The sequence below is a fragment of the Fundulus heteroclitus genome, unplaced genomic scaffold, assembly GCF_011125445.2.
Source record: "Fundulus heteroclitus isolate FHET01 unplaced genomic scaffold, MU-UCD_Fhet_4.1 scaffold_120, whole genome shotgun sequence".
Taxonomy (NCBI): domain Eukaryota; kingdom Metazoa; phylum Chordata; class Actinopteri; order Cyprinodontiformes; family Fundulidae; genus Fundulus; species Fundulus heteroclitus.
In genome coordinates this window covers 359,571-372,538 of record NW_023396532.1, presented here as the reverse complement: position 1 = coordinate 372,538, position 12,968 = coordinate 359,571, and the positions used below count along the sequence as shown (strand labels likewise).

The window sequence follows — 12,968 nt, the reverse complement described above, 5'->3', positions numbered from 1 at the left end:
TTTCTATTTTAAATGTTTATTGATTATTGTCTCTACAGAGTGCTGCCAGCTCAGCGGCACCAGGGCCATCATCATGCTGCTCCCTGCCCTCCCCGTCATGGAGCTCTGCAGGAGGAGCAGGACGTCCCTCTGCTCTCCGCTCTGCTTCAGCTCAAACAGCTGCAGCAGATCAACAGCTGGAACAGCCGCTGCCTCTGGTCGTCTTGGTGCCTTTGCACCACGGTGCTGCTTGAGGAAGGTGACTGATGACAGCCGTCCTCCATGTTTCCATCCAGACGTGCAGCCATGGCTCCATGCGTCCATCCTTCCTGCCATGAATTCTAGTGTCTGTCCACACATCGACCGATGATTCTATGCATCCATCCATCTGTCCCTCCTTCATCCATCCACTCATTCATGCATGCTACCCGTTAATCTTCCATCCATCCATCCATCTTTGTTACCACCAGTCTCTCTCATAGTCACAGTTTTCTTCTCACTCACAAACTAGAGGAAGTTGATCAGAACCAGAACCGTATGAAAACGTTTTCATTCGGTGGAACCTTGTTTCAATTTTTCTGATGTTCTCTTGTCTATCAGCCCTGATGCTGCTCACTCTGATGGAAGAAGAGCTGATCTCAGAGTAAATGCTGGTCTTCATCCCAGACTCAACCAGTGACCTGCAGGGATCCAAGCAGGTAAGATGAATAAAACCCAAAGCTGCTGGAACGTGTCTGAATCGTTGGCTTTCAGTCTTTGGCTGCAGCAAACAGACGTTTTCCACCATGAGGCGGTTTGATCAGTCCTCACATGTTTCCTCACAACATTTCCTCTCCTCTCCATCTGCAGCTGACCCAGGCCGTCTGCTGGCTGCTGGCCCACTCTCCACCCCTCCCTCTCTCCTGTCAAACCCTGGTGCAGCTCATGGAGGCCAGTCTGAGCCAGGAGTTCTGGCCCAGAGTTTTCTCCAACCTCCAGAACCGGGCGGCCGCACGGCTTCCCTGGCAGGAAGCGGCGCCTGTCGTCCGGCTCTATAACGCCGTCTTGGCTCACGTTGCCCACAGAGTCTCCTCCCAGGACCTCTGTGGCCTGTCGTGGCCCCCCGCCGAGTTCAGTCAGCCGGAGACCCGAGCGTTGGTCCCTCATCTGGGCTGGAACTCTGCGCAGCATCTCTCCTGGCTGCGTAGCGTTATCCTCAGTCTGCTGCTGCCAGAGTGGGAGGAGACACCTGCTGCAGGTAGGAGACCAACCAGGAGGAGAAATGCAGCGAGTCACATCAAGACTGCGCTTATTTAGCTGCTCTTTCCTCTCAGACTGCTGATCTCTGCTCCTCCATCTTTGGTTACGCTGCTAAGATCCCAGATTCACGTCACAGTCAGCCGCTCCTCATGTCCCGGCTGGAAAACCTTCTGGAAAGGGTCCGACTTCAGGCTCAACACCCCCGACCCCCCCGATCCAGCCCAGCTGATGGAAACACTGACCTGGAAGAGCCGGGGGTTCAGATTCCCTGGGAGGATGTTGTGCTGATCTTCATGGACCACAAACTGAAAGACTGGCAGCCGCCCGGACCTCCTGCCTGTGGAGGTAAAAACCCAAACATGCGGTCCAGAACCTCCTCTCACCTCCTGAAGCTTTTCTTCTAGACAGCCAAACCTTCCTGAGGTCTGTTAAAGAGGATCAGTCTCTCCTCAGACCTCCTGAAGGTCTTTCAGAGTCGACCATTTTTATAGGAATAATTTTTTATGCTTCTTATCTTTGGCCTTTGACCCCGTTTACCCACATATGTCCAGCCAGCCGTGCATCTGACCATCCATGCCTCGGTTTTTCCTCTCTGCATCTCTCCTTCCAGCTGCTGAACTGAACAGAATGAAATCAGGAGCTTTAATCAGGATGTATTCTGTGAATGTCCCTTCAGGTCTTCACGTGTCCTAAAATAAACTCTGTTTTCCTCCTTTTTAAAGACGCAGTGACCGAGGACGGCGAGATCCTGGTTTACTTCCCCACAGCTTCTCTGGAGGGTTTCAGACCTCCTGAAGAGTGGACGCAGGCCGTGGAAAAAACCCACAGAGAGAAGCAGCAGCAGCAGGAGAGGGACGGGTGAGGAAGCTGCTCAGATCCTCCTCTTTGATACCAGAGATGTTTCCAGCAGCTTCAGGGTTTGTAAAAGAGATCAAAGCGAGGCTGAAGGACTCATTCTTTGCTCCAAACATCCTCACAGATGCTAGTTTTCCACCTTGTTGACTTTAGAAGAGGATATAAAGCAGAGAGGAGCGTTAGGATCCGTCCGTCAGTCGTCCTGACCTCTGCTGCTCCACAGCAACACGCTTTCTGGAACAAAGCCTCCAGAGCTGCTGGTTCTCCACAACCTTCACAAAGCTGCTGCTTGGAGATAAAAGAATATCTGCTGCTGAGGATCAGGGGTCCAGAGTGCGGCCCCGGGGACTTTTTAGCTTTAATTAAGGCAAAATGATCACAGACAAATTAAAACCTTCTTAAAACAGTAAATGTTGGTGGAACACAAAGTATTTATCCTCTGATACCCTGGAGTTCTGCTTTCTCCTTAATTTAATGAGATTTTAATTAATTTATTAAAGTTAGTTAAATATGCATTTTTACAGAAAGCGTGACCCAAATCTGGTTCTCACTGCTCAGAATATATAAATAAATCAGTTTCTATTGAGCCCAAAAGAATAATCAAAAACTTGTTTCAGGTTTGGATGATTTCTGCATCTCTTTCCTGCAGAAATCTGACTGATTTCATTTTTAATGAAAATATTATAAGTTTAGTTTGTAGTTGATCAAGTAGGATCAATAAAATAAATGTTCTTGGTTCTCGAGTGCTTCATAAGGTTTTGACCCCCTGCTGATGATGAAACAGAGAAATGACTTTCCTCCAGACTTTAATTATTCTCTTCTTCTGCATTTAAAGTGTAAATATTGACTTGATTAAAGAACCCAGACTCTTTATTTTCCTCCCTGTTTCCCCTCAGAGCGACTCAGGTTCCCTGCGCGCCGCCTCCTGCTCCGTCTCCCAGACAGAGGTTGTTCCAGAGCTCGGTGGAGGTCCCCGGGGCCCAGAGACCCCGTCTGGACGTCACTCACAGCCCCTCAGCAGAGGAGCTGCTGGCCCACAAGGTCCTGTAGAGCTTGGAGGAAGAACAGGCTGAGAACAAGAGGTAGAGATCAGTAAAATCTGCTGACTGCACTGCAGAAAGGCAACTAAAAGGAAAGTTTTCTAGAAATGAGGGAATTTGTCCTTGATTTGAGCAGCAAGTTTAAATGATCTGCCAGTGGAATAAGATTTTTGCTCTTAAAAGAGGAACAACTCATCTCCATCGTCTTATTTCAGGTGCAGTTTATCTAATTATCTTATTTTAAAGGTCAAAATACTCATTCCATTGGCAGATCATCTTATTTAGCTGCTGAAATCAAGGACAAATAAACTCATTTCAAGAACATTTTACTGACTTTTAGTTCCTTTTTGCAGTGAGTTTCAGTTCCTCTGCAAACGGACCTCAGATCTTTCTGCAGGTTTCACTTCTGATGTTTTTCTGTTTTAATGGAAATGAGGAGAAAATCCTCCAGAGATGAAAGATCTCAGTCAGGAGTTCACAGAAAGACAAATATAACCTGTAGAAACGCCCCGGACTCCCACAGCACCCCCACAAGATGATCTGTGGGTCTGAGCCGGATCAGAACCACCAGATGACCTGTGGGTCTGAGCCGGATCAGAACCACCAGATGACCTGTGGGTCTGAGCTGGATCAGAACCACCAGATGACCTGTGGGTCTGATGGATCTAAAGACGCTCTGGTTTCTCCTGCAGCTGGAAGTCGAGCTTTCCACCGTTTTCTGTCTTTAAACAAATCCTCAGAGAGAAAATGAAGATCATCTGAACAACAGAACCTTCCAGGGAGGTTCTGTTTGGGTTTGAAGAGTTTGGATCTTCTCTGTGGCAGACGGAGGTCAGAGCGATCTCTGCATGAAGCTGTTCAGTACAGAGGTCCGTTGGGTCTCATAAACCTCCTCCTGGGGCTTTTATTTGATCAGATTCTCAAAGAAGTGGACTTGTATCCTAAATCAGAACCAAGATGGTTCTGACTTCTCAAAGCTGCATCTGGATCAGGTGAAGGGGACAGGCAGGAATCTGAGATAAAAACCCGTTTAGAGGTTTGAGTTTCTGTCCTGCAGCTGTGATAAAGTTTCCAGAACGGTTCTCCAAGGTTCTGGTACCACGTTAACGCTCCGTCTGTGCAGGAGCTTGGAGCAGCTGAGGCGCTGGCTGGACGGCGACCCGTTGGACCATCTGTCCACTCCGCTCTTCATGCCGTCCTCCACCCTGCTGTCCTCACCAACCACCATGAAGGTTGCTCCTTCAGGCCGGACCGAAGACGCTGCTGCAGCCACGCAGGTCTCCTCTCCTCCTCACCACTCCTTTCTTACCTTCATTTCTTCTTCTTCTGGGCTTATTCTGTTAGTTCTGGTCTTCTTGTCCTCCCAGAGGCCTGAGCTGGATCAACGTGTGGACGGGCGTTCCTGGTCCAAAGCGCCTCCGGTACCGCTGGCTCGGAGGCTGCAGGACCTGGAGCGTCAGATCCTGGCGAGCAGAGAGGAGGAGCTGGCCTGCAGGCTGAAGCTGAGCGGGCTGCTGAGCATCGTGGACGACTGAAGAGGTTCTAGATGGACCGCTTGCTTCTGGGCTCCATCATGGCTTTAGTTTTTATCATCAGCTGAAATAAAATCAGCATTTTTAGGAATATGGGCTTAAATGTTTTGTTTGGGTTTGTTCCTTTTTAGAGTCGTTACAGTCGGGTTTGTTTCTTTTATTGGACTCAGATGTTAAATTAATGTGTTGAAGTCCTTTTATTTTCCACTGGGCTCAGATATTAAAGAGATATTTTCATGTTAAACTTCAGTTTGTCTGTTTATTGGATCCATAAAGAGGTCATGTGACTCGTTTTATCTAAGGAGGTTAAACTGCTGTCACAGGAACAGAAGCAGAGATCATCAGTGTGGTTCTGGAGGGTCCAGTTCTTGAGCTACACAGCATCAATGACTGAAGGAATGTCAGGATTTTACTTTCTTTGTCTCCCTTCTCCCTGATTATATCTTTAAAACTTCTTCTCTAATGAGGTTTCAGTGGAAACTGTAAGTTAGAAAACTCCATCAGAGACTTAAGTTCCTTAAAACAGTGGCTTCTTCTCCTGATTTGAGAAAACTGAAGGAACTCGTGCAGCAGAAGTTCCTCCAACCTCAAAATAAAGAACCAAACTTGTCAATGAGTCTAAAATCCTCCATGAGATTATCAGTCTGAATAAGAATAAATAAAAAAATGAACAGAACTTTTCTACTTTTGTGGTTTGAAGAACAACATAGTTGGACTGAAAAAAAATATTTTTACTCGAGAATAAAAATGTTTTCATGGTGTGATGGAAACTAGATTAGTTTTTGAAAGAAAATGTATTATAAAATACTTTTTTCTATAGATATTTGTTTTTTGTATAAGTTTAAAATGTACCAAATTAAGACAATTTAAATTGTTTTATCAGGTCATCAGAACAGGAACAGATTCTGGTAGATCTGCACTGGATTCAGCAGAACTGAACATCTGTAGAAGTTGATAAGATGGATAAAATCCAGACTGACTGGATGCAGCATCTTAGCCATCATCATCATCATCATCATCATCATCATCATCATCATCATCATCACCTTCATCATCATCAACATCCAGGAAATATCTGATCCCTGAAACCTCGTTTCCTCTAATTCTCCCATCTTCACGGTCTTCCAACAGCACCAATGCATCCAGCGTGCAGCTTTATGCACGACTGTTTAATTGCTGCTCTGGCACATCTGTGAAGGCTCCATTACTGCTGAACGCTACATCCAGGTTCTGGAGCAACATCTGCTGCCATCCAAGCAACGTCTTTTTCAGGGACGTCCTGCTTATTTTAGCCAGACAACGTTGATCCACAGTCTGCTCCTGTTACAACAGCGTGGCTTCGTAGAGAAAGAGTCCAGGTTCTAGACGGTTCTGCAGTCCAGACCCGTCTCCTGTTGACAATGTGTGGCTCATCATGAAGCACAAAATACAACAACAGAGACCCCCGACTGTTGAGACACTGAAGTTGTCCATCAAGCAGGAATGGGAAAGATTTCCTCCTAAAAGCTTCAACAATCAGTGTCCTCAGCTCCCAGAAGCTTATTGGCTGTTAAAAGGAAAAGTGAAGCAACACCGTGGTAAACAGAACCTGTTCAGCTTTTAGGAACGTGTTGCAGGGCTCAGAGGAAAAATATTAGCTAAAAAAACAATAGTTTATCAGTTTGAACATTAAATATCTTGTTTTTGTAGCATATTCAACATAAACTGAACAGGATTTGCAAATCATATTTTATTTCTATTTACATTTTAAACAATGTCCAACTTCAGTGGAACTCAGTTTATATTTTAATACCTGGACCAGCATCTCTGTTAATAAAGTTATTTATTCTCATCATCAGGTATTTATACTAGAATCCACTGATTTACCACAGAATCAGCTCTGAATTATAGACCACAGTACATCATTCTTCCATCAGCGATGTCCTCCATAAAGCTAAATATTTTCTTCTGTAGAACCAAAAATCAGGGATTAAAACTACATGTTGACACATTATAACATTTCCTTTCCTAAAAACTGTTCATGGAAATAAATCACAGTAACAAAAACAGAAAATGATTCTCAGTAAAAACAATTCAGTCAAACTGGACCAACTCTGGGTTTCTCCCCAACTCTACGGCTCCTTTCAGGACCGCTTCCTGGGGTCTAAGAGGACACAGGACTTTATACTGATGTCCAAACTGATCAGTGATGAACTGACGGAGCATCTGGCTCTCAGCAAAGCCCCCCACTAACACAATAAACCCAATGTTGGAGTTTTTATTTAATATTTCTCTGACAATCTCAGTGATTCTCTGTAGAATATCATCAAAGAAAGACCTCAGTTTGTCTCTGGAGATTTTGATGACTCCATCCTCCCAGGAAGCTCCTACCACTGAAGCAAAGAACGTTTGAATGTCTTTCTTTCTCTGAGCTCGTTCTCTCAGGGTATCTGGGCAGCTGATCTGAACATCTTCATCTAAATGTTTGAGACGATAAAACTCAAAACTCATTTTCAGAACCTCTCTGGGGAAGTTTTGTTCATATTCTTTCCAGACTCCATCAGAGAAAATTTCTCCAAGGAAATCCTTGAATTTTCTGTCCACAGATCGTCCTCCCAGATACCGTCTAACGTCTTTGTCCAGCTTCTTCAAGGCTCCTCCTTCCAGGACTTCATGAACCGTGATGCGATACCTTTGATCTTTAGACAAACAGGAAGAGAATAAAATAGAATAAAGGAGAAATCTCAGAAAACAACTTATTTCACATTCAAACTCACATCCAGCAAACATTAATCTAAAAGTTTACATCAATCCTCATTTATCTGGATTCTTAGTGTGAACAAAGATTTTAAAGCTCGTCTGTCAATAAACATTTAAATAACCATGTTTAACATTTACCTCCACAGTCGACAACAAGGTACCGTTTTCTGTCTGGGTTTCTGGTCTCCAGCAGAACTTTGGTTCCTCCTGGTTCCTTCTTAAAGTGAACTGCCACCTGATCTTGGTTCTGGTTCTCCAGCAGATCTCTGGTTTCTCCTGGTTCTGGATCTCCTGCTGGATCTGTTCAAACACAGAAACCTCACTGAGCTGCAGGATGAAACATGTTCAGTGTTTTCAGCTTCAGGCTCAGCTGGAGGTTTTTAGGTCGGTTTATTTCTCACCATCTCTGTCACCAGAGTCTGTGATGCTGGAAAACTCTGGAGAAGTTTCCAGATCAGTGACTCTGAGTCAAAGCAGCTCCATCAGACCAACCTTACAAGGTGAACTAATGCAGTAAAAATGGACAGGGAGAGTTTTTCTGTCTGAGTGACGTGTCTTTGACAGATATTGGAGGAAAAGATGCTGAAGGTGTCATGATTCAGTGTTAGAGGAGGTGATGCTACGTCTGATAATAAAGCCCTGAGGCCTGAGATGAGGCTCCATTTAAGAAATGTCATTTTACCAGAAACATTTAATTTCTCTGAAATTATGAGACTCAGGGAGAGATTGGAGTTGATGAAGAAGCAAAACTGAAATGTTTGCTGAAATGTAGAAGAATGAGACCTACTGCCCTGCATGGATAAGTGGGTATAGATAATTGATGGATAGATAGAAATCTCTCTATAGAGCTGCAGATGTGAGTTACAGCAGCAGCTAACCCTGGTCTGATGGTTAAAGGTTCAGCTTAAGTAACAACTTTATTGAGAAAGAAAAAATACATAAAAAATTGAATACAAAGAACATTTACAAAGAATATAGATTATGTTATTTACAGAATATAAAATGCTCTAATGATTGATGGATAGATAGAAATCACGAAAAAAAACAGGAGAAATGTAGAAAAAATATAGTACAGAGGATTTTTTTCCTCCGCCCTCATCCCTCCTGATGCCTCATCTGCTGGATGGTCTTCAGAGCTCACATCTCTCCTCTGGTCCGCTGGTGCAGCTTCTCTGATGATGGACGCTCTGCTAGCAGCAAAGCTATGAACCTCTTTGCTTCACTGCAGATGTATTTCAGGACGGAGGTGCTGTCAGTCCAGAAAACAGAGGTCTCAGGGTTCAGATGTAACTCTCCATGAAGCAGTTGGTCCATGAGAACAGAGAGGACATCTGCAGTGAGCTCCAGACCAGGGTTGGTCGTCTGCTTGGAGCAACTCTGGTCTTTCCCAGGAGGAATGTGAGGCCATCATGATGCTCAGTTTGTGATTTAAACAGGAAACTGTAGCTTGTCCCACCTGGCTGGCATCAGAGAAGTGGAGGAGCTGCTACAACAGGACAAAAGTCTTTAGGCTTCATGCAACGATCCACTTTAAACTCTGATCTCCTCTCCAGATCATCCAGCTGGTCCATGGTCTGGAGAAATGATGGAGAACAGCATCATCAGCCCAGGTTTCTCCTGCAGAGCTCTTGTAGCAGCAGCTTGGCAGCGATGATGAAGGGAGCAGAAATCCCAGGAGATCAGTGAGCTCACTGCTGACAGGATTCCCCTTCTTCTATGGAGCGCTCTGGAAGTGAGCTTCTGGATCTGAATGCATCACTTTGAGGGAATCACTGCAGTCCAAGAGCCGCTGCACTGGAAGCTCATCTCCATCCATCTCCAACGTTTCCTTTGCTCTGTTGTCTGAGATGTTTGCAGCGCTGCACGGCTGTTACTGAGCCGCCTGGAGAGCCTGAATCCTCCTTTACTGCAGAGAGCTTTAACATCCTGAATAAATGTTACTGCTTCCTCTTCCTCAGAGGTTTTAAACCATCATCCAGATAAAAATCCTGCTGGATCGTATCAACCACTTCAGCTGCAAACTGCTGGGATATGTCTCCTGCTGGTTTTCTTCCTGCATAATCTGCAGAGCTCAGAGAGGACACGGCTCCAGACAGATGGACTTTATCAGATATTCTTTGGGAATCAGTGAAGTGTCGCCATTAGGCCACCAGAGGAAGTGAAGGAAGTTTCTCTGTTTCTCTGGAACATGGACCTGGTGAAACATCTACCAGAACTGCAATGGACTCTTGTCTAAAGCTAGAAGAAGTCCCACAGCTGAGATGGTCCGGTCCTTTAACAGCTGCTGGTTCAGAGAAATCCCTTTAAATGTTGCAGCTCAATCAGAAACAACCAGTTTGTCTTTTCTGGCTGATAAACACCATGGTGGGGGAGATACCAGACTTTTCCTTCACCGTCCATTCAGGGATCATCAGGAACAGTTTCAGCAGATCCATCACAGATCAGGTCCTCCATTAATGAGATGTAATCCTTCTTGAAGCTCTTCTTGTCAAACTTTCTCTTCCAGCCTTGAAGACGTTGCTCTGCAGTCCAGAGGTTCACTGGTTAAATGCAGTTTTCAGCTTTAAAGGGGAAGTCAGTCCAATAATGTCCATCAGTTCATTGTTCTGTGTTGTTCATAATATTCAGAAACTTGATTTCTTCTCTGGACGTTTCAATCTGCTCTGGTGAATGTTTTTTCATTGAAGTCATGATGGTATTGTTCAGTCAACGTTGTTTCCAGATGTTCAGCAGAAATCCTGGTAGCAGTGGCAGCAGGGCAGCCTGTCTGGTTCCTCTCACTCTGAAGTGGACCATTGATGAGCCGTCCAGCTCTGGTCCAGACTGCATCTGGGCCTTCGTCCTGACTCTTCATCAGCTCCACGGCTCCTTTACTTTAGGAGCTTCTCTGCCAATCAGCAAACCTCCATCAGCATCCATGTTGTGGAGCTGCAGGTATGGCCACTTGTCTCCATCCTCCAGTTGTGGAGCGTTCCACCTTTAAACAGGAATTATTTATTGTGTCGTAACGTCTGGAGGTTCAATGAAACCATTTTTATCAAGTGCTGCTACTTGTAGACCAGAGATGATGTTTGTTCTCATAATGTCTTCATGTCCCGTTGTTCACAACTGAATTCTTGTTATTTTGTCTTTCAACGGCAGTTTTCTGGTCAAACTTTCTGTGTAAAATGTGTTTCTGCTGCCCGGGTCCAGAAAAGCAGAAATCTGCACAGTTGTCTTAGTTTCTGGACTCCTGACCTGGACAGCAATGATAGAAAGGACTGAGTGATCTTCATCTTCATCATCATCATCCTGATACGGCTACAGCTTGGAGTCATTGTGGAGGTAGTACTCAGAAGATGCTGTGGACGTTTGGAGGACCATCCTGCAGCTTCCTGGTCAATGTGGACACTGAGATGTCCTCAGTGACGTCCAGAACCGTCCTGAAGACCTCTGCAGTCTCTGCTCATGTGTCCCAGTTTTAAACAACCAAAATACATTAATTTACCTTAATAAAGTTCATTTTATCTCTGTGTGGATTCTCATTGAACTTAAAACCTTTTTCACTTATATTACTTATAAGTCAGTAGAAGCATCTGTGGGTTTTGTAGAACTTTCTCTTATTTCCAGGTATTCATTCATTCTTCACTGCAGTAACATTTGTAATAAAACTTCTTCCTGTTTTCTTCTGCTTTGTAAAGCTGCTGTTGGTGTTTTTAGAGTTGGTCTGTTGTTGGTCCAGGATAATAATAAATGGATCAGAAGCAACTTTAACTTGTTTTTAATGAAAGCAACTAGATCAGTGAATAACTCTCTGACCTCTTTTCTCCTTCAGGTCTCAGGCCACATTTCTCCATTTCTCATTTTATTTGGCAGCTTTAGGATGAAGTTCCTCATATTTGATGGTAAATCCAGTTCTTTCATCTGTGTCATTATGTTCTAAGATTTAAGCATCACTATAAAAACAGGGAAAATGTTTGTAGTGATTTTTCCTCAATTTTAATGACTGTCCAGTTGTTAATTTTATCCATATATTCATGTGTAATTCTGTTTTAGTTTCCAAAATGTTCAGACAGAAAACTTTTAGCTCTGAGAAAACTCAGCTCTGATGGTAAATGCTGGCAGCTACAAGGTGTCTAGGCTGCCCCCTGGTGGATTTTTCTAGGAAGTGCAAACAGTCCAGTTGGATGTTTTATCCTCCAGGTTCTCAGAGGCTCTGATTAATGATTTGTAGTGAAGAGGGTCTCCATCAACAACAGGATGTTTTCTGGAGGAAACACAGAGCTCTGATGTTGCTGAACCAACATGGCAGTGATGTCATTTAGCTTCTGCTTAATGTCAATAAAGCTGTTTGATGATCATTTCTATTTCTGGCTGCAGCTGCGTACTGAGTTTGGACTTTATTGAACATTTATTTGGGCTCAGACACCTTGTGGGATGTCAGGCTTTGAGTTGCTGGCTTTGTTTTAGCTGGACAGCTGTTGATCAAAGGTGGTTTAAGGAACATTAACATTTTATTTAGCTTCAGGACAAACATGTCAGCACATTTATTGAGTTTTAGTGCTAATCATGGCTAGAAACAACCTTTGGTAGGCGGGCACTAGGTGTCGCTTTGACCAATCAGCTCAGGACCGTCTGCTGAATGTCCCTCCTTTCCCTGAATGGATCGGATGGATCAGAACCAGCAGGTCCAGATTATGTGCAGAACGTGGAGAGCTCCACATTATCAATCTGGGTTGCCAGGTCAGCTTATAATCAGGGATTGGTCCATGAAGATAAAAAGCAAAATGCAGAGCAATGGTCACAGATCTGTCAGAGCACCTTCCATTTCCAGATCAGAGACTACAAAGAGAGAAGCAACCAGGAAGTTTGTTACAGATTTACTGAAAAGTGACTCAGCAGATAAATGTTGATTCAGGGAAGCAGAATGCAGAGGGTGTCAGAAGAAAGGACACGTTGGAAAAGCTTGTTGTTCCCGACCAGAGAGGCAACAAGACAAGCCAGCAGACTGGACCACACATCTAGAGCCTCATCAGAAGTGGTTCCAGTCCAGAAAGAGGACAACGATGGATCACAGGGGATGGACACAAGGACACATGAACATGTTCAGGACATCCACCGTCCTCCAGAGAAGCTGACAGCTCTACGTGTCAAGTTGAAAGAAGGGAAGTTCTGCAAAGAAAAACTCTGTTCCAGAGTTTGTGAATCAGAACCAAACATTAACTTTAGTGTTGAACTGTTCACTGGAAAAACTGGAAAAGCAAACATTTGTCATGAATGTGGAGCAGAAAGTGATAAACCTTGTTATGTGAATGTAAGGGTTAATGGGAAGCAGCTGAAGATGGAAGCAGGAGCTGCTGTCTCTGTGAAATCTGAGAGACCGTACAAGAGTAAATTTAAAAAAGCTGAAACTATGAACTAAAACCTTAGAGCCAACAGTCACTGAGGCTGAAAGGTAAACTTACTGTGACTGAGCTGCAGAGGCACTAATCTCACACTGAACCTGCTGCTAGTAGAAGGAAATGGTCCAGCCTTCCTGGAAGGGACTGGATAAAACAGCTGAAGCTGGATTGGTCTCCTGTAAACGGAGGAACTACTGAGAGTT

The 12,968-nt window shown here is 44.4% G+C and overlaps 1 protein-coding gene and 1 long non-coding RNA gene across 2 annotated transcripts; one reads left to right on the top strand and one right to left on the bottom strand.

Moving 5' to 3' along the window:
- Nucleotides 1–549: 549 nt before the first annotated feature.
- Nucleotides 550–3,123, top strand: LOC118558292 (germinal-center associated nuclear protein-like). The gene is made up of 5 exons (XM_036128802.1): nucleotides 550–677; nucleotides 829–1,216; nucleotides 1,342–1,563; nucleotides 1,941–2,076; nucleotides 2,970–3,123. Exons 1-5 carry the CDS (start codon nucleotides 627–629, stop codon nucleotides 3,121–3,123), a joined length of 951 nt encoding a protein of 316 aa, XP_035984695.1. The 5' UTR covers nucleotides 550–626.
- A 3,325-nt stretch (nucleotides 3,124–6,448) lies between these two features.
- On the bottom strand, nucleotides 6,449–7,871 carry LOC118558284. Its single transcript, XR_004928282.1, has 2 exons — nucleotides 7,523–7,871; nucleotides 6,449–7,323 (listed from the first exon to the last, which is right to left on the bottom strand). It is a non-coding gene; the product is annotated as an uncharacterized LOC118558284 (long non-coding RNA).
- Nucleotides 7,872–12,968: the final 5,097 nt, after the last annotated feature.

What these genes read in the sequence shown, in the direction of transcription:
- LOC118558292 (XM_036128802.1), top strand. Translation starts at nt 627, where the DNA reads ATGCTGGTCTTCATCCCAGACTCAACCAGTGACCTGCAGGGATCCAAG. An exon ending in ACCTGCAGGGATCCAAGCAG is followed by an intron (nt 678 to 828) that starts GTAAGATGAATA and finishes CTCCATCTGCAG; the next exon opens with CTGACCCAGGCCGTCTGCTG. An exon ending in CGGACCTCCTGCCTGTGGAG is followed by an intron (nt 1,564 to 1,940) that starts GTAAAAACCCAA and finishes TCCTTTTTAAAG; the next exon opens with ACGCAGTGACCGAGGACGGC.